This window comes from Squalius cephalus (assembly GCF_949319135.1).
Source record: "Squalius cephalus genome assembly, chromosome: 2".
Classification (NCBI taxonomy): Eukaryota; Metazoa; Chordata; class Actinopteri; order Cypriniformes; family Leuciscidae; genus Squalius; species Squalius cephalus.
The window spans coordinates 56665516-56693419 of NC_137123.1; the positions used below are offsets into that span (position 1 = coordinate 56665516).

Sequence of the window (27904 nt, forward strand, 5' to 3'; positions counted from 1 at the left end):
TCCTAAAAGAACAAGTATATCCCATCTAGTCCATAATATTATGTTGTAGTATATGCTTTTATTTTGCAAATATACGGAAAAAAGTGTTTAAATAATTTGTCAGATTTGTGACGGCCAGTGTTACTCAAGCTAAAAGCGATAGTTCACCCAAAAAAATTAAAATTCTGTCATCATTTATTCACCCTCATGTTGTTCCAAACCTGTACGAGTTTCTCTCTTCTGTTGAACACAAAAGAAGATATTTTGAAGAATGTTGTAACCAGACAGTAGTATTTTTTTTCCTACTATGAAAGTCAATGGCTACCGTCAACTGTCTGGTCACAAACATTCTTCAAAATATCTTCTTTTGCGTTCAACAGAAGAGAGAAACTCATACAGGTTTGGAACAACATGAGGGCGAGTAAATGATGAATGAATGGATTTTCATTCTTGGGTGAACTAACCCTTTAAAAGCAAGAGTAGAAAGTAAATGTTTGTTCTTGCACTCAGTGGCAATGTGAATAAACGCTACTGAGAGGACACAATTAAATCAAGTCTTTCTTCTAATGCAGAAATATGCAATATGTTTAGGGTCAGTAAGATTTTTAACGACTTTGAAATAAGCCTCTTATGCTCACCGAGGCTGTATTTATTTGATCAAAAATACCGTAATATTATGAAATATTAGAATTTGATTAATTGAAAGTTCAAAAGAACAGCATTAACAGAAATGTCTTTACTGTCACTTTTGTTCAAATAAATGCATCATTGGTGAATAAAAGTATAGAGTGGCACAAGGATGACGTCAAACCCTGGAAGACTAATTCACCAGTGGTTCCCTTAAGACTTCCCTATTTAAAGTTTTGTGAGCAAAATAAATTCTGTGGTAAAAATTTAACAATACTTGTTCCTCAACATAACACACCCCCATATCGAAAACTCAAATTTAGAAGCCAATATGCTTATTTTAAAAATGTATGCTTCTAAGTTACTAGATAAGAACGTTTGGGGTGTGTGTAATTTACATTGCAGGACAAAACATTCAAGTATGATCAACTTATGTTTACCACAAACCATATTTTACTCGAACTAAAAAAATAAAATAAAATACATTTGTTCCCTTTAGATTTACTACCGCTTGCGGAATAGTGTTCTGGGTTTTGACATAAAAAAAATAAAATAAAAAAAAGCACATCTTTAACACAGTAGTGTAAAGTGGACCCCATATCAGTCATGTTATGCAAATATGGTGGGTGGGTTAGTTTATCTTAAAGGTTGTATCAGGGATTTCAGGCCCAAAAATAAATGATCAAATTCATCTAATCTTTCCTAACGATCCGCTATCTGCCCGCCCCATAAGCATGCCGTCAAAAAACGCGTCTCTGTAGGCAGCCTAGGCTCTGAGATCTGCACACAAAAACAATTGGTTTCACCAACCACTCAAAACCAAAATAAAGTGTTCCAACCAATCACCGACGGGGTGGGTGTTGTGAGGTTTTGCGCTCCTGTTCACTATTTATTTTGATTTTTGGGCCTGAAATCACTGATACAACCTTTAAGTAATGAGTGAAATATTAAAAGTTGATAAATTCATGCTGATTCAAACACAAAACACTAATTTCCAAAGCACTTATATTTTAATTAAACTCGTAATTATAAACTTAATATATATCATTAACAATATCTAACAATCAATTTCTCTAAAAAGATCTTTATTTTGGAATACAAACTTTTCAAATATTCTCTTACAAATTAAAAGATTAAAGTTCAAAAGCTTTTATACAAGGAACAGTCAAAAGGTAAACAGACAAGTTCTAAAACATTAAAACATGTACAAAAGAGCATTCACATGATACAGACAGCTAGCATGGTCACAAACTCCCCAACCCAGAAAAACAAGTGATAGTTCGAGAGTAAACAACAGATCCAGAGGAGGAATTCATAGTGTAGAACCCAGAAAACTGTACAAGTTTTCCTGCTGGAATATTTAAGAGCCCTCAGACTCATTTGAAGGAGACCAGAATCGATGGGGACCTCATAGCTATACAATTTGTGACGTCAGTGGGTTAGCGGGCTGAAGTGGCGGATGCCGCGGTGCTTTTGCAGGCCATGAGCTTCTCCACCATGTTGCGAGCGTATCGCATACGGCTGGCCAACTCTTTACAGCAGCCGAACTCCTCGATTAAGCTCATCTTATAGGTGCAGAACTCTCGCTTCTCGTTGATGTACGTCACTGCTCCCATTAGAGGACACAAAATAAGCTTAGTGTGATCCTGGAGGGAACAAAAAGAAAACGGTGAGTTCGGTGTCAATTTGGCTCCTCCTGTATTTCGTTTGACGTGTCACAAGTACCCAGAATCAAGTCAAACAGAAACTTACTGTGCATCACAGAATGTCAGAATTCAAATATTGGATGGACTGTAAATTCATTGTATGGGCTAATCTAAACATCCCTTAAACAGGTACTCGGTCAAAAGAGAACTTAGCTAAAATGCAAAAGAACCAGCACACCACTATTTCTGCTCCCAAAAGAAGTTTAATAAATTGCAACTTTTGACCACAAGCGATTTTCGTTAGGCCACATGTGATCGAAACTTGTTGCCATAATGTTCCATTTTCACCATAATGCTGTTTATAGAGTGGATACAATTTTATTTTATTTTTACAATTGTATTGATACAATTTTCAGTGATAAACCTACCCTTACAATAACTGCTCTGTCAATAACCCTCTGTTGATCTGACTGGCGGGATAAAAAAAAAAAAAAAATCTGTAGCTTTCACGAAAGCCCTTGAGCTCTCAAAATTAATCTGCCGAATTGTGCATTTTGCTTCGTCTGGCAGACTTTTGCTGACAAACGTGAATTTCTGTGTCTAGGTAACACTGAGAACGAGTAAACATTGTTCATTTACATACACTACCGACATTGTAGCGACAAAGCGGGTTGAAAATTGCCGAAATTACACTAATCAAATTGAGATATGGACTATTGTCTGACTAACAAACCGCAAAAAGATTAATTAACTGAAGTCTGCATGTTGTTTAATGCCTTTTTGATTACCACCATTTGACAAATTTGTATTAAATCCAAAAAAAAAAAGCTTTTGTTTTGTTTGAAAAATTTAATTGCTAAAGTTTTATGAAATCAACTGATTAGACATGCTCTTCAATTTCACTAAAATCATTAAATTGGAAACTAGAAAAATGTAAACTGAAAGCACAGAATTTGGGGACATTAAAACTGAACTTTGTTGTTAAATTGTATAACTAATGATTTTAATTAGGCATTCTTTTTGATTATAACATTTAATTTCACCATTAATGCCAGGGACACACTTAACGACTAGCTGAAACATTCTAAGACTGAACACACTTTCCAACGACTAGAGCAGATTTTAAACACTGACTGAACGCAGCTGTCTCTGACTCGGCACGTTTGGGCAAGTATCAAATTACATTCATAATCAGCCTTACAGTCGTTAAGTGTGTCCCGGCTTAAATCAAAGTCCAAAACAAATGGGTTTCATAGGGCACTAACAAGGTATTTTCTCACCTGGAAGAAGTTGATTTGCACAGTTCCGTTGCTCAGGTGCAGCACGATAGCACTTTTAGTGCGGAACCAGTGACGAAGGTAAGGCAACCGGGTCAGTTCATCCCCATCGCGGGGTGTTATGTTCGCCCCGGCCTTCAGCAAGTGCTCGCTCATGTAATTTCTGAAGTACTTGAGGAGTGTAATCTATAAGAGGAAGGGGAGATGAGATCAGGAATCATGAATAACCAAAAACCATTATGAAACTCATTCATTGCACTACATAATTTCCAGTGCAGACAGACCTTTTTGGAGAGTGCCGAGGGGTAGGAGCGAACGCTGAGGTAGGATTCTGCAGTGTTGCGGTCGATATACTGCAGACTGTCACCATCAGCGTACATGATCAAACGGGTGGAATCATTGAACAGAACGCCTACGCTATTGTCACACAGCTGGTAACCTATGAAGGGGGAAAATACAGTAGCATAAGGGCAATATATCTAACATTTCAGTGAATCACAAACAAATTCAATTTAGCTTCTGACTTGAGCATATCGTGTCAGCATGGTGTCTTACCAAGACCATATTTGTCAGAGTAGTCGACCCATTTACTGATCCAGAAGACAGGATTACAAGCAGGGTCCTCGGCTTCCTCTGTAAAGGGAGAGGGAAAAAAAAAATCATTGCATTGTGCTTGTCAATAGTTTGAGAATGTATAATTGTTAAACTTACAAAACACCAATTGAATACATTTTGTTTGGCTTTATGTACAAATGCATGAAGTATACTTTGATTTCTGCGATCATACAAGTGCCTACTCTTTCCATTAAAATATAGCAACAACACTTCACTTGCAAGATGCAGAGAATTCATGTTGTTACCTTGTCTAATATAGTCTCTCTCAGAAGGCCGGGCAGTGTTGACACTGGCCAGCTGCTGCAGCATGTCACTTAGGTTGGTGTCAGCTTGTTCAGCTCCATCCCTTCGCAAAATATACATTGTGATGTAAGCCCAAACATTGAATTTATAACAGACTAGAACACAAGCCAAAGTTCACAACTCTATTAATAATCATGGTTTTGATAGTGTTGGCCAAATAGGTGTTCAAAACTAGATTTAAAGGGACAGTTCACCCAAAAAAAAAAAATTGTGTCATTACTCACCCAAATGTCGTTCAACACCTGTAAGACTTTTGTTCACCTTCTGAACACAAAAGATCTTTGATGAAATCGGAGAGCTTTCTGTCCCTCCATTGACAGCTATGCAACTACCACTTTGACACTTTAAAAAGTTCATAAAGAGATCGTAAAACTAATCCATATGAATTGAGCGGTTTAATTTTCTGAATAGACTATCACTTTATTTGATGAACAGATTTAATTTAGGCTTTTATTCACATACAAATATTCATCAACTCACACATCAGTTGTGGTAAACGGAAACTCAAGCATGCTCACATGACGAACGAGAACCAATGAGGTTCATTCTCGTTACGCAGCACCTTTGAGCTTCCTCGAGAGGTTCGTTCTCACGTGACAAGAAGGTTCAGATGAGCGGTTTATGTTTGCAGTACAATGTTTATGTAAATATAAGCCTAAATTTATTCCATTCATCATATAAAGCGATAGTGTGTTCAGAAAGTTTGGACTAAACCACTCAATTTATATGGATTAGTTTTACGATGTTTTAATGAACTTTGAAGTAGGCCATCAACAGAGGGACAGAAAGCTCTGTCTCTGTCCTTATTTGTGTTCCGAAGATGAACGAAAGTCATGACGGCGAGTAATTTGATAGAATTTTCATTTTTGGGTGAACTAACCCTTAAAGTTTTCAATAGTTCTCCAATATCTCCACAAATAAAACTGACCTTTGCTGAAGATCTTCCCTTTGTCCTTGCTCCATTTTCCCCATTTTCTCAATAGGACTGTCTGTTCCTGTACACACAGAAGAACAGTTACAGGTAATTTACAGGCATCCATTTTACTTTATTTCAAAGTGACAGGACAATCAACAAAGGGGGAAAACCCCTGAAATCAACACACAAAATGCAGGTGTGCCAAAATACAATTTGCATTCTAAGCATGGATTTGCCTATACACATACCTTTATTAAGTGATGATAGGGGTTTACGAAGGAGGGCAGGATCCAGACTGGAGGGGGCGATGGAGAACCTGGGAGGAACAGTGAGACAGGAAGTGGGCAGCCGGACGGGCGCATAACCGGAGGTGAAAAACTCATCGGCCAGCAGCTCGGTCACAGAAGGTCTGAGTGTAGGGTCAGCGTGCAGCATCCGACGAATCAGAGCAGCAGCAACTGGATTAATGTGCTAAACAAGACAAAAAAGGCATAATGCAATAAGCCACTAATCGGTTTCTCACAGACCAGATTGACTTTTTACTTAAAGGATTAGTTCACCCCAAAATGAAAATTTCCTAATAATTTACTCACCCCAATGCCATGCAAGATATCCATGTCTTTCTTTCCTCAGTGGGAGACAAATTATGTTTTTTGAGGAAAACATTTCTGGATTTTTCTTCTAACAATGGACTTCATTGGTTACCATCGTTTTTAAGTCCAAATCAATGCAGTTTCAAAAGTCTTTGAAGTGTTTAAACGGGCTGTACGCGATCACAGCTGAAGAAAAGGTTATCTAGCGAAACGATAGGTCATTTTCAAATTTATAGACTTTTTACCTTCAATAGTTCGGATTGAGCTGATCAACAAACGGACAGGGAACTACGTCATCACGTTGAAAGGTCACGCCGGCAATACTATTTGAACTACTATTCATAAGAATGTTATTCATATACTATTCATATTCACTGAATACTATTACTATAAATATAATAGCAAACAATACTATTTGAACTATCCTCCTACGTACGGTCGCATTGTAAACAGTGGGGCGGTACTTCTGCCGGCGCCGGCGTGACCTTTCAACGTGATGACGTAGTTCCCTGTCTGTTTGTTGATCAGCTCAATCCGAAATATTGAAGTTAAAAAGTCTATAAATTTGAAAATGACCTATCGTTTTGCTAGATAACCTTTTCTTCAGCTGTGATCGCGTACAGCCCGTTTAAACACTTCAAAGACTTTTGAAACTGCATTGATTTGGACTTAAAAACGATGGTAACCAATGAAGTCCATTGTTAGAAGAAAAATCCAGAAATGTTTTCCTCAAAAAACATAATTTCTCTCCCACTGAGGAAAGAAAGACATGGATATCTTGGATGGCATTGGGGTGAGGAAATTATTAGGAAATTTTCATTTTGGGGTGAACTAATCCTTTAAGTTGGATTCAAAATTCCAAGACAGGATCAATGGATTACAGGGGCGGAAAAAAATCTAGGTTGGGTTCTATGTATTTGCTGTTGATTGGATTTTGAGATGTGATATAAAAAAGGCAAACTCCTGATGCAAAGATACTTACTCTAGGAACAGTGTACTCATTCTTCTTGATTCTGATGTAGGTCTCCTTCAGACAGGATGTCTCAAATGGTGGCTTTCCAACCAGCAATGTGTATCTGATGGACATAACTCAGTTATCAACAATACATGGACTATTATAAAAATGAATCATTGTACAAGGATAAGCCAATAAAGTTCTATGAAAATGCTGTCATAGTCATAAATCAAAGTGGGACTTACAGAATGCATCCCAATGACCAAACGTCCACTTCAAAGCTGTGGCCTTTCTTGCAGAGCACCTCTGGGGCGATGTAGTTTGGAGTGCCACACAGGGTCTTCTTTCTCTCGCCATCAAACTCGATCTTAGTGGCCAAACCAAAGTCACCTAAAGAGTGAGAATTACAATGAATCTGTCTTAAAAAAAAAAAAAGGTCAGGAGGAAAAAAAGTGACAAAAAACAATCATTGCTTGCTTACCGATCTTCACATCCATGTCATCATTGAGAAACAGATTCCCTAGCTTGAGATCACGGTGGATAACCCGGTTGTTGTGCAAGTACTGGCAACCCTGAATAGTCTGGCGCATGAAGTATCTGGCCTCAGGCTCTGTCACTGCCTTCCTCCGCTTGTGCAATTCAAGGAGAGACTAGGGGAAAGAAAGAAAAAATGAATCACCAAAAACTAGAGCAGGCGGAAAGTTCAAACAAACTATTTACAACACATTCAAACACAAATCTAGACAATGTTCTCACAGAAATCGTATCAAATTTAGAATTCTCCAAGAACCTATTGAAAAAAAAAAAAGTGTTTCATAGGTTTGGAGGACTATTTGAACTTTTAGATTCTACACATGTATAAAATTGATGAAAGCAAAAAAAAAAAAAAAAAAAAAGTTCGTTATAAACATCTCCGAGAAACACAAAATCAACTGACGTCACATCCTCCAGTTTAAAATCCACTAGCGGCATACGCGAGGACAACTTGTTTTAGTTTATATACCATAACCGTACATTAAGATGAACACACATATTTATAAACACAATACCTGTTAATTTCAATAGGATTTAATTCGTTTAATGCATTAAACCGCAAACGTTGCAACATACTATCAGCCAGTGACAGGAATACTGACCGTTGACGGTCTGTTTTCAAATTGGTTTCCCTGTTCTTACCCTTCTCCGACAGATTTCCAACACCACGTACACGAAGTCATCGTCCTCAAAAAACCCGTGAAATCCCACTACGTGCGGATTATCGAGACTTTTGTGAATGGCGATTTCTGAGCTCATTTTCTCCTTCTGATGCGGCTTCAGCAGCATCGACTTCGGCACCACTTTCCCTGCGAAAACCTCCTTTGTGTCCATTTCTGTGATTTCGTAGCATTTCGCAAATCCGCCCTTTCCCAAAAAGCGACCTCGCATGTATCTCTTCATGGTTCTGGGATCCACTAGAATATCGGGAATCTCTTTCAGAGGAGCAGATTTGGGATCGACGTGAGTCGATGGCTTCGCCGTCTTTGCAATCCCAGCACTCATCGTTGCACACTTTACACGATGGTTTAAGTAAAATAAGGTACACTAAGGTCTTGAAAAATAAATAACCGAGGCGAAGATTATTGCTCCTTTATCCCGAAACAGCACGCAATTCGCCAATCATCCACATCCGTTGCGAAGCACCTTAAACTACATTCAAATAATAACTTGAACAACTAAATCCCTCAGTAAACACTGTATTTAATCTTAAAACCCTATATTCACTGCCCTAAAGAACTCATCTGTGGGATTTCGCTGAAAAATCTAAAATGAAACGGGCATTAAAGAAGTGCGTCGGCCCACTGCTCGGATGGGAATGCAGTGAGTCCCTGCTACTTTTTGAATTGTGCTCGATTCGTTATCTCCGCCTCTGATTGGCTGCTGGGATTTAAATTCTGACCAAACACAGCGAAGCATCATGTGACTCCGCGTGCACGCTCTGAAAAACTTTATTCGTGTTCTCTGGGTTTTAAAGGGATAGTTCACCCAAAAATGAAAATTCTGTCATTATTTACTCACCATTAAGTCTTCTATTTAAATGTAAATATTTTAATTGCGGACAGGATTAACGTTACCTGATATATTACTGTATATTATTTGCTCATTTTAAAGATGCTAATCCTTTGGTTTTGTACATTATTCCATTTGTTTAATCGTGCCACGTGCATTTTGGGGTTTTTGTTTACTCACATTTATTCATGTGTATCTAATCTCGAAAAGTAAATTCAGTATCTTGCTCCAGTTTTTCTTCTAGCCAGTTATACCACGTGTTTTTAAGGCTTTGTTTACCTTTGTGCATGTTTGTGTGTGAAAATGGCCAACTAAGGGCACATTTTTGATTGTGGAAGGGGAAAAAATAGTGTCACCTATCATTGCACACGTTTTTATGTTTGTACAAGTGTGGGTGTAGGTTCTAAAGTAGAGAAAGAGAGATAAACAGAAAAGGTGCCCTTGCGAAGAAAGGTCAGTGAGCCTGAGCAGTAACAAACAATATGTATTACAATATCTTGCATTATTGGACCATTTTAGCATTTGTTTATAGTCTCATTCAGTATCATGATCTTCAATTTTTTCATATCTTTGTCCATGAATGCATGTGAAAAACAATTATTATATGCAAAAAAAAAAAATTTCATACAGCTAGTCAACCCATAAAAAGAAGACATGACTTAGATTAGCTATATGTAGGTGCTTTTCTTTGTGAATAATCATGTGAAGTGTTTCCTAATAAGGTTGTTTACTTTTTTTCATGAAAGCTTTCCCATTATGGCACTCACGACTAGTTCGTTCATAAATGCATGCATACACCTACTTTTAAATCAGCATAAGTGTCTCTCTAATAGGTTGTCATGGCAGTTTGATAATTTTAGCATATATAAAGAGGTGGGTTGCATGGTTGCAGTGAGAAAGGAAGTACTCAATTTTTGCATAAAACATGTAAGCCTCCTTGAAAGCTGAATAAATTATAAATAGGCTAAATTAGACAGTTCAGAAATACTGCCACCTACACATAGTCATTTATCTTTGGTCAGCAACTGCTGGCACATGTACCAACGTTAAATTATTCTTAATTTTGACAAACTGTCTTTACAGATATTCGTATTTGGCATTCGGGTTTTTTTTTTGCATTTGTGTTTCAATTGTACTATACGATTGTGTTGTGCTATTATGGCTGTGAATCGTTGACTAACATATCGTTTTGCTTAATAGACTTGAGAGTATGCTTGGTATTTCTTGGACTGTGCTTAAATGGTTAATATCCTACTTTACAGATCGTTGCAGTTTGTTGATTCGGGAAACAATAAATCTGATGTTGAACAGGTCTGCCATGGTGTTCGTCAGGGATCTGTTTAGGGTCCTATGCAGTTTAGCATTTATATGCTTCCTTTGGGGCAAATTATTAGGAATTGTGGCTTAGGTTACCACCTTTCTGCTGATGACACTTAGATTTATATCAGCTCTAACTCTGATATTAATGTCACCTCAATTATTTCTGAGTGCGTACAGGATAAACATGTGGATGCACCATATATATTTTTTTAATTAAACTGTTCAAAGACAGGTTCTTCTCATTGGTACGCCAGCTGCTATCCATAAAGGTATAGCAATTTTAATTTGATTATGGACAAGAGTGTCATAGCTCCACCTACTCTTGTGTGTAACCTTGGTGTCATTTTTGATGCTCATCTGACGTTAGACTCGCACATTAAGAGTATTACAAAATCTTCATTCCATCACCTGAAAAACTCTGCTAGAATTAGGCCTTTCCTCACATTGCTAGATGCTGAAAGGCTTATTCACGCATTTGTTACTTCCAAGATTGATTATTGTAATGCTCTGTTTTTAGGTTTACCTGCAAATCTGTCAAATGGCTACCGTATATCCAGAATTCAGAAGCAAGTGTTCTCACTTCATCGCGTCAGCACATTGCAGGCGTCCAGTCTGCACTTTCTTCCTGTTCATTCGCGTATTGATTTTAAAACTCTCACTTTAACTTACAAAGCAGTGCATGGAATGGCCCATTCTTATATCTGTGACTTAGATAAGCTTAATGTGCATTCTCGTTCTCTTCGGTCTGCTAATTCTTTAACTCTTCAGCAGCCGGCCTGTAGATTAAAACCCATGGGTGAGAGAGCTTTCTCCGTTGTTTGGAGTGCACTTCCTCTTACTGTCAGAAATGCTCCCAATTTAGACAGTTTCAAGAAGTTGTTAAAAACGTATCTTTTTAAAATTGCCAACACACATTGAGATGATAAGTATTTTATTGTATCGATTAGCTATATTGCAATGTTAAGCATTTTTTGACTTGTTGTTTTTGTATTGTATATTACATTTTGTATTTCATTTGTTTGAACTGTTTGTAGCCCTTTGGGTACTAAAGTGCATTATAAATAAAATGTATTATTATTATTATTATTGTGTCTCTTCAGAAAATTTGGACTAAACCGTTCAATGGATTAGTTTTACGATCTCTTTATGAACTTTTTGAAGCATCAAAGTGGTAGTTGAGTAGCTGTCAATGGAGGAACAGAAAGCTCTCAGGTTTTATCAAACATATCTTAATTTGTGGAGGAACTACATGAGGGTGAGTAATTATTGACAGAATTTAAATTTTTGGGTGAACTAACCCTTTAAGTTGATACGCCACAAAAACAGCCACAAACTATATCTTGCATGAATTCCATGGTCGAACTCATTAATGCATTGTTTTTATTTTTGGAGCATTAAGGTTTTGATGATATAATATTTGCAGAGCCCATGTGCTCCATCGTGCCTGATCCCAATAGCAAAGAAAGGGTGTGACATGGTGTTGAGTCATGAGCACACTGATGTGTACTAATGAAAAGGTCTGTAAGGTGTAGACTTTATTTCCTGAAGAAAGGTCAGGACATTCGGCACGTGTAGCAAAACCCTTCACATGTTCTATAAGTCAAATGCACAGAGTGCTATTTTATTTCTTTTGGGATCAGAGCAGCAAAGTGATCAATTTATGCTTGATCTGACCTAGACTCAAGCTAATGTTGTCATATTAATGAATAAGTATGTCTCTCCTTCATTCCTAAACAAGTGCTGGTTGTACTTATAGGTCACATTTGATATTACCTTTAATGGAACAAGCTAAGGAGTATGCAGAGTAGAACACATTCTGATTGAAACATAATTTGCATTTATTCACTCATTAAAGATGACTTATGTTAGAGTATAGATCAGACATAAAAGTTAAAGAAAACCCTTAAATGATTCTGATAAAGTATCAACATTCAGTGTCCCTCAATTGCCCATCATTTATGTGGGGTCTATTTGATCCAGATCACTCAAGCATCAGTATGATGCATAACACAATATAATAATGTCATTTAAATGTCCATTAAGACAAGATACAGCTGTTGTTCTTCTTCATTGTCGGTTTTTTCCTCGTCTCTTTATCTGTAACCTCTCTGGTCATTGTCTGCGTCCGTCTGCGCAGTGCCGGGCTCACACGGCTCGGTAACTTCATCTGTTGAAGCAAGTCCCGAAACACACCTGTGACATTCTCGCCGGTGCGCGCGGACGTCTCCACGAAGCCCGCGCCCCAGTCCTCCTCCACCGCGCGCATCACCTCAGCTGTAGCCTGGCGACTCTGGCTGCTCAGGTCCGCTTTGTTCTCTATCACCGTGATGCTTGTAAACTTCTCCCCTTTCAACTCCAGAATCTCCTCACGGAGTCGCTGCACCTCATCCAGGGAGTCTGGCTCGTCGGCGGCGTACACAAGCGCAAACGCGTCCCCGGTTCGGATGCACAGAGCGCGCATCGCTGGGAAGGCATAACTGCCGCTCGTGTCCAAGATCTCAATGCGCACCGTCGCGCCGTCCGTGTCGTACTCGAGCGCGTGAAGCTCCTCCACCGTGCGCGTGTACTTGGAGTCGAAGCGGTCCTGCAGGAAGCGGGTGATCAGGGCAGTTTTTCCGACCCCGGCGGCACCCAGAAACACAAAGCGCACAGTCCGATGCTCCCGCACCAACAAAGACATTCCTTCAGTCGTCAATTTTATAACGTAGGCTAGTCTGCCGAAGAGATTTTTGATGAGCAAAGATTCAATAACACATTAAATACTTTAAGCGTGCTCGATAACCGGTATTGACTGAGTGTCGAGAAGAGACAAGGATGCTGCCCTTATATTACCTGAATGCGTCCTACGTACCAGTTGTAGCCAATGGGAAGGCGAGTGAAGGGTGCGTGGGTTTCTTGTAGAGTTTCATGTTCAGGAGTTCAGCTAGCGGTCAGTAGGAACATTTCGGGGCGCAAACTTTTGGGGTTTGATAATCTCGTGCAAAGGTTGTCTGTTGGTGCATAAGAACCAATGCCTAATTCCATCCTCAAAATATCCACAAACATTTTTTGTGATCCACTTGTGATGTGCAAATATTTATAAAAAATTATGGGTTGCACTTTATTTTAAGGTCTCATAGTTACAATGCGATTACGTAATATTACGTATAATTACTTGTTATTAATAGTGAGTAGCCTACATGTAACGAGGACACTGCTGGTTACCTCCTCATGCAGAGAGAGCATCCTGAGGTCAGTAATACTCCAAACAAGTGTTTCACGAGCTCATCACGTCAGAGGTGAGTTTCCATTCATTGCATATTAAAATCATGGTATCAGATAGGGTTGGTAACAGACACGGCCACCTCAGAGCACCGACATTTTCCACACAAACAGTTGACGCATGTCTTAATGCAAAGTGCTTATTTCCGTCTATCTGAATAACATAAGAGACATGACTAATTTGGCTTTCAGTCCTGCCTTCTCTGAACATTGTCTTGTTTATTAGTAGCCTATATTTAATGCAGCATAGTATTAGTACATATTTAAAGAATATTTATGTGATTGTGATTATATTTATCATAAGCCTGTTTGTGCTGTTGTAGGTCTCAGATGCAAGTGACCTTTTGACATCAGCAGCAAATTTCAGAGAGCAGAGAGCTGACATTTTGTGTAAATCACCAGGATTAACATATTGGTAGACGTCATATTTACTCCACAAATGCACATTGTACTCAACACTATCACCTCCAAGGAACCATGATGTATGGAGATGCACCGTCCTTGCATGGACCCTTGCTGTCCATGCTTGCGAAGGATGAATGTCCTGTTGATGCAAACCCTCCTTAATAAGCTGCACCCAAGTTGTGCAGCTTATAAAGGCGACATGCAATTACTTTTCTAGAGTAATAAGTAGGCCTATTTTTTTTCCTTGAAGGAGTCTTTGTGCCAAGGTGGTTGCACCAGTGTCAATGAAATGAGATGAACAAGCACCACTCACATTTTCTTAAGAAAAAGTACAAATCATTCTAGCTACAGTGCCTTTGAGTGTTATTTTGAGATCCTATCATAGTTTATATATATATATATATATATATATATATATATATATATATATATATATATATATAAAATATATATTTGTATATACAATACAATTTTGTATTGTAACTAAATGTCCATTTAGTTATTATTCTTTTCATTTCAGTTTAAGTTTCAGTCATTTTAGTAGACCTACATCAAGTTAAATTAAATTAAAATTAGTGATGTTGCTTTGGCAACTAGCTGAAATAAAATAAGTAATATAATAATAAAATAAGTTATGACTATAATATGTTCTATATTTTATTTCAGTTAACGTTTATTTCATTTCAAGTAAATTTAATTTCAATTCAAATTGGGGGTTGGTGGGCCATAGGGTAATCATTAATTATAATTAAAGAATTGAAGTTATGCTTATTTAAGTAATTACAATTGTCATGTGCAGAAGCTTCAATAAAACTAACTGTTACACCTGCTAATATAACTATTTTATCTTTATTATTCTACTACACGTGATCTATATGTAGGCTACTTGATTACTGAGGGAATCACCGTTCCCTCTAATGCAAATATACACCTTTAGCTAATATTTAATCTACCACACTGCTGTCGATAACCTTACAGATGGGGGGGGGGGGGGGGGGGGGGGGTAATGCATAGATTTAAATATTGGGGGGGTTATCTCCCCTACCCCCCCACAAATTACGCCCCTGTACAGATGGGAGACAAAAGTTGAATCCAAGCACATCAGCTCCAAATCTTCGGCTCCTGTCACAATGTAGCAGCAAAGTCCCTTTAAGACTATATATAAGTCTACTATATATAAGTCGTCTATATAAAGTCTTTGGTAGTAGTAGTAGTAGTAGGCACAGCCACAGAGACATTATGCTACTCAGAAAAAGTCTGCTATCAGACATTACTAAAGAGTCCCGATGAGAAGGATAATGCAAACGTCTGTCTAACTCTAAATTCTGCTCTACTAGAGGTCATTTAATCTGATTATATGATAGGTTATATGTCTATTGTTATAATGTAAAATTTTAATACCATTAGCAAAATCGAGTAGCATTATCCTAAAGTTCACAGAATGTGATTTGTTATCGATTGTTTTTGTCTGCAGTCAGAACTCGCGGGAAGGTTGAGTCTCGTCAGGATAGAAACAAAAGACAAAACCAACTTTTGAGAGTACAATTTTTCTCCTGGGTATGTAACGTTAAACGAACGTTTAGTAAATTAAAATGATCGTTTGTTCAGACAAACCGGTGTTTATTCATAAGTGCATCTCAGTCAGACGTTTGTATGAATGTTTACAGTTGTTTACAGTTGAGATTCTCGTAATGTTTTCATGTCAAATGCATACTTGCAACTAGTAATACATAAATAAATAACATATTAGCATATTAGTTTACAGGATGTCAGAGGAGATTCTCCATAACGAAGATAAAGAGACAGTAAGTTCGTATGTTTATATATTTGTGGAAGCCCCATTTGACAAAAGCCGATATTAATGTTTAGAAAACTAACGTGCCATGGTCATACTATGTTTTTTTGGATATGTACAATTACTTGTACCATGACATTCTTTGAATTACACTTAAGTACTATATAAATACTATGGTACTTTTTTCAGCATACTTGGTGTAGTGCCATGGTATGAACATGTGCTATCCTCTCTGTATCCTAGTAACGTTAGTACTTCTAAAGGTACCATATACTATTTAATGTTTTTACTGAACATGACAGAGATAAAAACATTTCATTTGTCATTAATTAAATGTATTAGCTGAGGAGACGACTGGAGCAGCTGAAGCGAGAGTATGAGAGGACAGCACAGAGACTGCAGGTAAAGACATGCTGTATTTGTGATTATTATGCAAGAATCAGTTAAACTGATGTTAAAACAATGATATCTGCAGTATAATAGAGCTTATGTTAGTTAATGTTGTGTGTTTTTTGTTTAGAGAGCAGAGCATCATGATGCCACTTGCAGGCGTGTGCAGAACAGAGACTCTGACCACACCACATTTACACAGATTGATTTTTCACACACATCTGAGTCATCTACTGAGACTTCTTCCATACCGACCCCAGAATATTCTGAAAACCATCAGAATCTGCAATTACGGACCAGTAAGGCCAGCTTCAGGGTGAAATCAAACATGAATAGATACAGAAAATAGTTTTACCAGTCTTATTTTATATTATTTATATACGATTATAGTATTATTCATATTTTGAATTCGCTTTTAATTATTATATTCACAGATTTAAGTACAATTTTAGTCTTAGTAATTTTGTTGTGTGCTTTTGTCATTTTTATTATTTATTAAATATTTCTATTTGTCTTTCATTTATTTTTATTTCAGTTTTAGTTATTTTAGTACTTCTTTTACTTATTTTAAATGCAAAGTTTTTTTTACATTTTTCATCTAATTTTATTTTATATTTTATATTTCAGCTTTATTTCAATGAATGAAAACAGTTTTTTTAATAGTTTTAAGTATTTACAATGTTAACCACACCTTTTTTCATTATTACTAAGCTAAGGCACTTTATCTGTGTAGTACTGTAGTTGGACGTATGAACCAGCAAAACATCTCATAAACTTACATTGAAAAATGATCAAAACATTTATTTACCCAGACTTAGTTGTAATGTCAATGTTAAAGGCTGTTAAAAAAAAAAAAAAGTTGTTAAATGCATAACAGTTTGCATAACAATTCAGATGGTAATTAATTTCAAATACTAATAAACTGGTTTTCTCTTTGCTGTTTCAGACATAGTTGCAGAAAGAAACAGCTCTGGTTTTTCTACTGTACAGAAAATCCCTGCCATACAATTGCAACTTGCAGAGAATGCATCCACACCGCCTTTGTACTCCCCTGCATGCAGGCGAAGCCCTGCCCACCGCCTGCGTTCTAAGCGCAGTCGATTGCGCCTACAGAACAAAGAGCAAGAATCAGACACTGACATCAGCCAAGAGAAAGAAAGAGATAGAAGTGGAGACCATATTCGTGAAAAGGGTAGTGAATGTACTGTTAAAGAGATTGGTCGGAAAGGAGTGAGAAATGAAGTTAAGAAGGAAGAGAAGGACTGTGAAAAGATAAAAGAAAGAAACATTAAGATGATGCCAGCTGAGGCGGAGAAAAACCAGGATAGGCCTATAGGAGTAAGGACAGATTGTAAAATTGCTAAAGCATCACAAGAACTGCAGGAGGATTCGAAAAGAAAGGGGCATTGTGAATTAAACTCCTCTGTGATCCAATCAGATAACAAACTGCTAATGATTTCAAGTAAAGAAAATCATTTAGAAATTCAAAACGTTCACTGTAGCCAGGAAGAGGTTAACGTACCTCTGATTGATCGGCCTGTTGAGAAAAAAATACAGTCAAGTTCAGCAGTGTCTATTCAAACCTCATCTTTCCCTCAGCCTTCTGAGGCAGTACAGATTACTGACAAATCAGAAGAGATGATTAAACAAACTAACCAGTCGTTCACAGACTCAAATAAAGGTTATGATGACGGGATAGATATTAAACGTTCTTCGTTTTCATCTGGCATTCTGGACTCTTGCACGCTGGTTGAGGGTTTACCGTTTCCTGTGGAGTATTATATTCGGACGACACGGCGTATGGCTGCGTCTCACAGCTCTATCGATCTAGATGCTGTCATTTACAGCCAGCTCACTGGGGGGCGGGGCAGACGCAGGCTCAGCCAATCGCAAGTGAGTGGTAGAGGTCACATGACCCCAGAGCATTCAGAATCAGTCTGCAAGTCCACAGACCAGGCCAGATGCAGAGGAAGAGGTCGGAGAGGGAGGAGAGGCCGTAGAAGAAGCACTATAGGTAGATCCTCATGTGCCAAAGCTGCTCTAGATATTACAATATCACATCCTGCAAGTGATTCTCAAGCAGATTCAGAGTCTCTAATAGAATCAAAGTCTGACACTGAATCACCCAGCCAATCAGAATTGCTCCTCGAACAGCCACAGGTAGAATCTCGGCCAATCCAGTCACCTGGGCATATTGTGAGTTTGAAGACAAGTCCAGAGCAAGTAGTTACTCAAGATTTTAAGCAACTCTCAGATTCTCAGCTTTACTTTGATTCCCAGCTTCTTGTGGATTCTGATATGTACCAGGCTAGATCCAGAGGAAAAGGTCAGAGAGGGAGGAGAGGCCGTCGTAGAAGCACTATTGGTAGATCCTCATGTGCCAAAGCTGCTCTAGATATTACAATATCACATCCTGCAAGTGATTCTCAAGCAGATTCGGAGTCTCTAATAGAATCAAAGTCTCTAATAGAATCAAAGTCTGACACTGAATCACCCAGCCAATCAGAATTGCTCCTCGAACAGCCACAGGTAGAATCTCGGCCAATCCAGTCACCTGGACCTATAGTGAGTTTGAAGACAAGTCCGGAGCAAGGAGTTACTCAAGAATTTAAGCAACTCCCAGATTCTCAGCTTTACTTTGAATCCCAACTTCTTGTGGATTCTGATGTGTACCAGACCAGATCCAGAGGAAAAGGTCAGAGAGGGAGGAGAGGCCGTCGTAGAAGCACTATAGGTAGATCCTCATGTGCCAAAGCTGCTCTAGATTGTACAATATCACATCCTGCAAGTGATTCTCAAGCAGATTCGGAGTATCTTATTGAATCAAAATCATCTGACACTGAATCACCCAGCCAATCACAGTTGGTCCTCGAACGGCCACAGACAAAGTCTTGGCCAATCCAGTCACATGGGCCTACCGTGAATTTGAAGACAAGTCCAGATCAAGGAGTTTCTCAAGATTTTAAGCATCTCCCAGATTCTCAACTTTACTTTGATACCCAGCTCCTCCCGGGTTCAAATTTATACCCTATTTTCCGAAGAAAACGTGGACAAACTGGAAGAGAGTGTCAGACAAGTTCTAATAAAGATGGTAAGATTAATTTATGATTGTATTATTTAATTTATTCCTAGTTTAAACAGTAGAGCATGGCGTGACAAGCAATGACAAAGTCATGGGTTCAATTCCCAGGGAATGCTTGAACATAATGATAAAATGTTTGAATAAAGGGTATGCATTGATCACTTTCCTGCCAAGACATGCCCTCTCAGCCTGATTGAGTGGCAAAGCATCCTGCAATATGACTTGTTTAAATAGGGGAAACTGAGATAACTGGAGTAAAACAAACCATTATCTTAAATTAAAGGCAGTTGAACTCGACAATTAACTAACATTGACAAAAACTTTACAGTTAAACTTTACAATCGTGAAGCTCTTTACCATTTTTGATGTGTTTTGTTTGTTTTTCGCGGCATTTACCGTATTTTCCGGACTATAAGTCGCTCCGGAGTATAAGTCGCATCAGTCAAAAAATGCGTCATGAAGAGGAAAAAAACATATATAAGTCGCACTGGACTATAAGTCGCATTTATTTAGAAATTTATTTCACAAAATCCAAGACCAAGAACAGACATTTAATCTGGAAAGGCAAGTTATTCAACTACACAGAACAACAGGCTGAATAACGTTAGGTGTCCGGTATGTTAACGCAACACATTAACAGTTATTCAGCTACACGATAACATTAAGAACATATACCTGGGAGGCTGAATAGGCTAAATTAACATAAGCCAGCGAGCCCAACAAGCAAGTTACCAATAAACAAGTTCACCAAGCTCCCACGATCTCATTCCACATCATTTTCTTCATCCTTGGTGTCGCTTTTGAACAACTCCGCCAACTAGAGCGCCCTCTCGCGGCTGTAGACGGTAATGTTTTCTCTTGGTTCATCTCAGTCTGAATTAATTTTGATATATAAGTCGCACCTGAATATTAGTCGCAGGACCAGCCAAACTATGAAAAAAAGTGCGACTTATAGTCCGGAAAATACGGTAAGCTAAACACCAACGCTGCCACTCAGTGGGTGTAACCACAGTGACTCCAGCCTACTGTGACATCATGTGCATACCCTCTATAAAAGTATCTGCCAAATGCATAGATGTGAATAAGAATTATTGTGTAACAGTCATGTACACAATAATGTTTGTGAATACGTTTTGCAGATCAGTCACCTCTTCTGCCATCATTAGCTTCACTCATTCAAGCTCTGCAAGAAAAGGATATGAAAGCTGGACTGTTGGCCGCTGTTGATATCCAGGATTTCCACCTACCTGATGAGGATTTTGGACAACTAAAGCTCAAACTATTGCGCTCGTCAACTTCAGCCGTAGAACCCTTCGCACAGCGTCCCCTAGTGTACAACACACGGCAGAGCAGCAGGTGCCAGAGATTGAGAGGAAGAATAAGTAATTGTGAAGTACGCTACTCAGAGAGTGAACTTTTTACTCCAGAACCCTTAACTACCTCTTCTCCTGAGGATAGTTTACCACTTTGTCAGTCAGACCCCACTGACCAATCACAGACAGAAATACAGAAGGGCCTCAACGTTGTAAATGAAATAAAGACCATCTCTTCAGATCTGATGAACAGCAGACAGTTTTGTCAAACTGAAACAGACAAAAGAATAAGTAATGAGAAAAAAGTGGAATCTTCAGAATCTGAAAACATTGGTGAGCTTCATATAAACCACATGCTAAAAGAATCACACATGCTCTCTGAGAAAACCTCACTTTGCCCCGAGATACTGAATTTAAGTCCGTCTCTGACTCCACAATTTCAGAAAGGTCAAGATCCTCTTCTACCATCTTTGGGAATGTCCCCTCACTTTTTTATTCCAGGTTCACCCATAGACCTCCGGTCACCTCTCTTTTCTTCGTCTGGTGTCCTTAGGTCTCCCTCTTCAGTCTCACTTAAGGGGTGTGTGTCTCCAGAATCAGTCTCAGTCAAAACATCAGGGATCATCAAAAATTGTTTCTTTACTAGAAGTGGAGATCAGGGAGGTTCTGAAACACAGAATCAAACTCAAATGAGTCAAGAAACAATGACAAAAGTTAAAACAACCGTGAAACCAGGTACTCCATCCCAAAACAACACTACACTGGAGTATGAAAACTTAAACGGCCCAGAAAGGGAGTCCTCATGCATCTCGGAAAAGGAACTGGAACGTGAATGCGGTTTCGATACAGAAAGCAATCTTGAATGTGGAAATAAAATCAATTGCACACCAGAAAATGAACTCCACAATATTCCTGAACCAGGGAGTTTTAAAAATCTTTCTGAGTCTGAAATCCAAACCCAGAACAATTTTGAAATGAAGGTTAAAACCTATAAACGCCCTGAGCTCAGGTTAGAAATCCAAAGTAATGCCGTTACAAATGTGAAACAGTTTAAATCTGGTAATGTAGGTCAAACTCCTGTTGAGACAACCTCTTTGGACACTTCCACCAATCGGAGAACGGAAACAACGACAGGTTCCTACAATAAAAGAACTCAGTCAGAGGAACGCAACACTGATGAATCCAACAATCGGACATTACATGAGGAAACCCTAACTGCCACATCATTCTCTGAGGCAGCTGGTTGTTCTGCAGTCCTGCAAGAGATGCACACTTTTAAGGTGTCAATAAATTATAAGAAATCATTTATTGATATGCAAAGCAATGATATGTGCTTGATTGTCTAATTACCTGCAAATGTATGTGGGTGGTGCTTTTCTTTGTTTTCAGGCACTGGAGGGCGGATGCGTGTTGGACTTGTGTTCGGTGCGGTGGCCGTCGGAGGACTGGTGCATTTGTGTGGCAGGAGAATGGAGCGTTTGTCTTTGGGCTCAGACAAAGGGAGTTCAGCCGTGGAGTCTTTTACACACCTGGACATTTGCACAGGTAATCCAGTTTGCTACTAGCCTGGCAAGCCAGACCTACATCAAGATGTTAGGTCTGGCAACTCACCATAGACATGGCTCAATCTGAGGGGCGGGATAAACGGCTGTCTTTCAAATTCCCTCTGCACGCAATAGGACAGCGCTTCAACCAACCAGAGCATTTTCCCAACAGCGGAGCTTACGTTAGGTGATAGATTCAACTTTTGCCATATCTGGCCGGCAAAACTACGAACACATCTTCCTTTTTTAAGAATGACTTAAGTGCCGTTCTTTTCTCAAAGAAAAGAACTTTGTTTTCAAGTAGCAGGGAATTCACACGGAACTGTCACAACTCTGTCGTCATTATGTTAAGCCCGCCCACCGACATTATGTTTGGCCTGACCAGAGTTTGGTTTTTCCAGCTCGAAAGTCAACAGAGAGTTGCTAGACTACCCTGGAAGCAAAATAAATGTTGCTGCCGCTGGGGTGCGTCTAGATTTCTAGGCTAGTTTGCTATGGCATTTCATCATAAATCACAGCATAAATTAAAAGAATTGCAAGATGGCATGGAAGTTTAAAGTCATCATGATATCAGAATTGATCATTCTTATTTTACAGAATGTTGCAGTGTTTATTATAAATTATTTATCTGTGCATATCATTTTTTTAATTAATGTGCCTTCGTAATATTTAATCAAAAACCTCAACCTCCTCTCCCCGTCGAAACGGCACCTGCTCTCTTCATGACGGATGTCTTGGCAGAGGGTGGAACTAAATATCCTCCACAACTGACTGCAAATTGGCACTCAAATCTGCCAAATTTAGTTAGCAACACCCAAATTCCTATGATCCAATCAATTACCAAGGACGAAATCAAACCCGCCTTACATTTCTTTCTCATTCCAGAAGCCATTTCACTTGGATATACATCACAATAGGGCAAGAAAGACTATCACAAATTCTGTCTCATGCCAACTTTAAGGGGGTAGTTCACCCATTAATGAAAATTCTGTCATCATTTACTTAGCGCATGCCATTCCAAACCCATAGGGCTTTGGTTAATCTTTGAAACACATATTGAGATATTATGTAATGAAGCCTGCGAGGTTTCTTTTTCTCCATTGAAAGTTCAAATAACCAAAACTTAGATGATCTAAAAAACTCTTAAAGGCATTGTAAAACAAATCCATATTAATTGAGTGGTTTAATCCAAATCTTGTGTAGATATATGATAATTTTATATGATGCAGAGATTTAATTTCGGCTTTTATTCACATATAAACACACAGAGCATCACATATGTTAAACACGGAAGCTTGCTCTTACGCTAGAACAAGCCTCGTTGATTCTCGTGAAACACGCACGCATGTTTGAGATTCCGTGTTTACCATGTGATGCTCTATGTAAATAAAAGTTTTAGTTACCTTGAATTTCAATGGAGGGACAGAAACCTGTTAGGTTTCATTAAAAATATCTTAATTTGTGTGTTGAAGATTATGTCTTATGGGTTTTGAACAACATGAGGGTGTGGGTGACTAACTCTTTATTTTAAAAATATGTCTACATCCCTCTGCTTTGACTCCTGTGTTTGTATTTGTAGCCCGTCATGTCTTTGCAAGAGATTCCAGACTCTTCAGGCTTGCTTTGTGTGACTCTGGGTCACTTGGAAATCACTGAAGCAAGGTAATAAAAATTGCATTATATAAAATGGCAAAATTACCATTATGTGGACCAAAACTATGTTATTTTCTATGTTTCCCATCACCTCAATTGTTTTTTAATTCCTCTTTTGAAAACATTCTCACTGAACTCAAACCCTATGAAGACTGCGCTTAAAAACCAAAATGTGTTTTTGTGTCAGAATTCAATTAACTTAAACGCTAAGCTAATTCACTCTGCGTTCTTGAGTGCAGAGTGCTCTGTTGTCCAAGCATGGATGGGACGTTCTCTCAGAACGTGGTGTGCAAGGACACATTGCAAGCAGTGGTGGGTGCGTCTAACTGTCGGCTTGTGTGTTGCTCCACCCCTGGAGATCAACAAAGAGTCAATGTGTCAACAGTGACTAAAGAGGGAAGGTAACAAACCATCATGTGTCTGAAACCTTTTTAATATATCATTCACTTGAAATATTTTAGTAAAACTATTCATTATTCACTTGTGTTTTAGGGTAGTGAACACTCTTCCCTTGGTCTCTGCTAAGCAGAACATTCGGACCCTTGCAGTTGTAGAGGGTGAAAAAGAGGCTCTGATTGGTTGGACAGAATGTAAAACCCTCCTCATATGGTGATGAATTGGGCAATATTGAGTTTTTTTAGGAAACTTTTTTTGAACTATATCCATCCTGTACATTGAGATTTTTTTATTATTCTGATTAAATTATTTTCTGATACGGTACTAACAGCTGGGTTCAATTTTGAGTCTGTGAATGACTTTTAGTACTTCTTTTGTTAGTATTTTAATTGTATAATTGATTATCTATTTTGTCATAACTGTATTTCAGGAGCATAAATTCAGGCCAGCTGCTTCAGACTATAAACCTGGAAAAGACTTTGACCATGACAAACTGCATGAAGGGATATTCTTACAGAGTAAGTGAGTGTATTGTTCTCGTGGTACTAGAATGACCATGTGTCAGTAATAACCTTGTGCTTTCATTCCTGCAGGGTGTGCTGTGTGTATTGATTCAAAATGCAGGAAATGTGTGCGATGAAGAGAGTAACGCATCCCTTTTTACTCTGATTGCCACAAATCCTCTCACTGGCAAACACATCACACTGACCTCTATAAACTATCCTGATCAACACAAACAGCAGTAAGACTTGAAGCGATACATGTTGTGATATTAGTATTCAATGTAAACAGTACAGTTGAATCAATATTACTCTCTTTCTCTAGGTTAATAGATGGTGATGTCTTGGGCTCTGGGCTTGTTGGTGTTTTTCAGTCTGGTCATCTTGCTGTTTGGGATCTCAGAGGAAGCGTGGCTAAAGTTGTTGTTGCGCTGGATGAGTTGTGTCGACTAGCCCGATGGGCAGGGCCAAACACTCTGCTGACGGGATATCTAAATGGGGATGTTAGTGTGTTTCATTATAAATCTACATAAACAGATCCCACTTTATTACTTTTTGAAAAAATATAAAAATAAGTGTTATTTAACACCATCATTCAAGGAAGATTACACAAGATAGACTTGTAAATTTGTGTTTAGTTGTTAAATTTCAATACTGGCACAGCTATTTCTTAGTTAATATATGCATAACCAGAGAAATATTTGTACTTTTTGGATGTGATATGTAAAAATATATTTTACAAAATAAAATGATTCTGGAAATTTTTTTCTGTGAAAGATTAAAAACGTAATGTTTTATGGAGAGTGTTGAGCTTTATTATTGTTCCCATTTTTTTTTTTTTTTTTATGAATGCCGATATCAACGCAACATAAAAAGAACAAAAAAAAAAAAGGTCACAACATTGCTTTTATAGTTGACGCTCTCCATTGATATTTGATGTTGTAGAATTATCTTTGAATATGTACTACTGTGAAATATAGTATGTGTGGTCAGAATAAAATTTATTTTTTCCATCAAAAACAAATATATGTATATAAATATATAAAAACTAAAGTAATACAAAAAACTGTTTTGGTGGTTACGTGAAAACAGTGTGTCGCGCATGCGCATTAGCAGTCTCGTGCATTGTGGGAGCGGATTGAGAAACATGGCGGCGCGCATCATTGCCCGGTGTGTCCGATCCCTGAACCAGCGTTCTGTGTATTTTAACCGTGTAAATACTGCAGCGACATTAACAGCAGCTCCGCTCACTCATGGCCGAACATTTTCACATCTGACTAATGGACACAAGTCTTCGCTGGCGCAGGTGTGTGTGTGTTAGTGATTGACTGATGACATCCAATGACCTACCCTTGTCTTTAGTGATAATGACTTCAACATGATGGACAAACAGCCTCTGCTCACTTCATTTCAGTTTATGTAACGTTACGGGGTGCAGCATCGGAAAAGGTTTGGAAAAAAAAAATAGCTCAGTGTAGTCAACGATAATGTTTCTAATTTAATGTGTTATCATATTTATGTGGCATAACTTTTAAATTTTCTCTTTTTTTCTGTAATCAGTTATGATTTCTACAGTTATAATGGTTTATATTATATGCATTACAAGATTGCACGTATTGCTTTATGAGTGTTTAAAAGTTAAGAAATTGTATAGTATATTGGCAGCAATTTTCTTTTATTCATTATTTTACATTGATATTCTGTTATATATGGTTTACTTATCTCATCATAATACTCATATATCACCAGTTATCATTGAACTGAACAGTTCTGCTCAGTGTTGTTATTGTAAACTAAAACTGTTAAACTGTTTTCGGTTATTGAAATTAAATTAAATTAAATATAAATAATAGGCCTTAATCCTAAGAAACTTCAATACAAAATTGCATTGGCAACAAGCTGTTGAATTAATAGCATTACTAAATTGTGAAATAAAAATAAAGCTAAATAAATAGAAGATTAAAAATGTCAATAGCACATAACAAAAATTACTAAATCTGAAAATAAAAATATGAAAGCAAATTCAAAACATTAATACCATAATCATATCTAAATAATATTCAAACAACACTGCTCCAGTTGTGTGTTAATAATATTTTTAGTATAAAATACACTTTCTAACATGTTTTGTTTTGCAGATCTCTGGCGGTTCATTTCAGGTCTTTCAGCGGAGGCAGTACGGTGACTTGCCCCCACTGAGCCTAGAGACTATCCGTGACCGAGTCCTCTACGTCCTGAAGCTCTATGACAAGATCAACCCTGAGAGGGTAAATACACCATCAGTTTGATCACATGGACAACATATTAGTCTGAAATATTTCAAATTAGCTTCAAGCACTCTACAGATTAATGGTTTGATGATCAAATCTTTATAGCTTCAGGCTACGTCCCACTTCATGAAGGATTTGGGATTGGACAGTTTAGACCAGGTGGAGATCATCATGGCTATGGAAGATGAATTTGGTTTGTACTTGCATTTACAATTGTTTATAATCCCATTGTTCTCCCTAGTTGCACATTTGACCATTGTTTTGTATTTGTGCATTCTTTGAATGTATGCATTGTTCTTGTTGGTTTCATGCTTGCACTCACAGGTTATAAATGTGCAATCCATATGGATGCGTATTATCCAAGCTGATACAGTGTTTTCTCACGTGTTCAGGTTTTGAGATCCCTGATGCCGAGGCAGAGAAGTTGATGACACCACATGAGATTGTTCAGTACATCGCAGACAAGAAGGATGTCTATGAATGAGCATTGTGAGTTTAGTAACTATTCTGAATATTCACTTCAGGTGAAGATTATGCTTATGAATGTTTATTTGTTCTTTTTCATCCAGATAAAAATCATCCTATCAGATGACAGAGACCATGGAGGTTTTGTCATGAACTGTTTATGTTTCTGCGGTTCTTCTTCATTCTTTATTTTTTTTTTTGTATTTAGAGACATGTTTAAATCTGTGTTCATAATTTTGTCTGTAGCCGCTTGTGATCTGCAGGTCTGCAGCATTCTGTGCTAGATGCATGCGCAAGCTCCTCATTCATACAGTAAGAGCTTGCAAATAAAGTCAATAATTCATATAAATACTACAATAATAAAGACTTTAAATCACCTTATTTATGTCTTTGGGTTCAGATGCACGTTGTGAATCTTTGCCAGTGTGATTGATTTGCTCATTAATAGGTTAGTTAGTTTTGTTTTTGACAAGATTTCATGTAATAACAAAATCATAAAGTATTTATTAGACTCAGTATCAATATGAAGTACACCACCGTTCAAAAGTTTGGG

The 27904-nt window shown here is 38.0% G+C and overlaps 4 protein-coding genes across 4 annotated transcripts; 2 read left to right on the top strand and 2 right to left on the bottom strand.

The window, feature by feature from the left end:
• Positions 1 to 1600: 1600 nt before the first annotated feature.
• plk1 (polo-like kinase 1) lies at positions 1601 to 8770 on the bottom strand. Its single transcript, XM_079860229.1, has 11 exons — positions 8088 to 8770; positions 7393 to 7561; positions 7157 to 7301; positions 6939 to 7032; positions 5612 to 5834; positions 5376 to 5442; positions 4390 to 4490; positions 4085 to 4162; positions 3814 to 3968; positions 3533 to 3715; positions 1601 to 2252 (listed from the first exon to the last, which is right to left on the bottom strand). Exons 1-11 carry the CDS (start codon positions 8448 to 8450, stop codon positions 2046 to 2048), a joined length of 1785 nt encoding a protein of 594 aa, XP_079716355.1. The 5' UTR covers positions 8451 to 8770; the 3' UTR covers positions 1601 to 2045.
• A 3451-nt stretch (positions 8771 to 12221) lies between these two features.
• rasd3 (RASD family member 3) lies at positions 12222 to 13087 on the bottom strand. The gene has a single exon (XM_079864249.1). It carries the CDS (start codon positions 12955 to 12957, stop codon positions 12316 to 12318), a length of 642 nt encoding a protein of 213 aa, XP_079720375.1. The 5' UTR covers positions 12958 to 13087; the 3' UTR covers positions 12222 to 12315.
• A 2333-nt stretch (positions 13088 to 15420) lies between these two features.
• On the top strand, positions 15421 to 25412 carry palb2 (partner and localizer of BRCA2). The gene is made up of 13 exons (XM_079848410.1): positions 15421 to 15500; positions 15702 to 15748; positions 16081 to 16140; positions 16259 to 16427; positions 17075 to 19219; positions 20350 to 21803; positions 21913 to 22068; positions 23647 to 23729; positions 23960 to 24121; positions 24213 to 24329; positions 24547 to 24634; positions 24710 to 24858; positions 24942 to 25412. The coding sequence occupies exons 2-13, from the start codon at positions 15710 to 15712 to the stop codon at positions 25147 to 25149; spliced, it is 4830 nt and encodes a 1609-aa protein (XP_079704536.1). The 5' UTR covers positions 15421 to 15500; positions 15702 to 15709; the 3' UTR covers positions 25150 to 25412.
• A 306-nt stretch (positions 25413 to 25718) lies between these two features.
• ndufab1a (NADH:ubiquinone oxidoreductase subunit AB1a) lies at positions 25719 to 27375 on the top strand (the record flags this gene model as incomplete). Its single annotated transcript, XM_079896005.1, has 4 exons — positions 25719 to 25922; positions 26755 to 26883; positions 26992 to 27079; positions 27279 to 27375. The coding sequence occupies 4 exons, from the start codon at positions 25719 to 25721 to the stop codon at positions 27368 to 27370; spliced, it is 513 nt and encodes a 170-aa protein (XP_079752131.1). The 3' UTR covers positions 27371 to 27375.
• Positions 27376 to 27904: the final 529 nt, after the last annotated feature.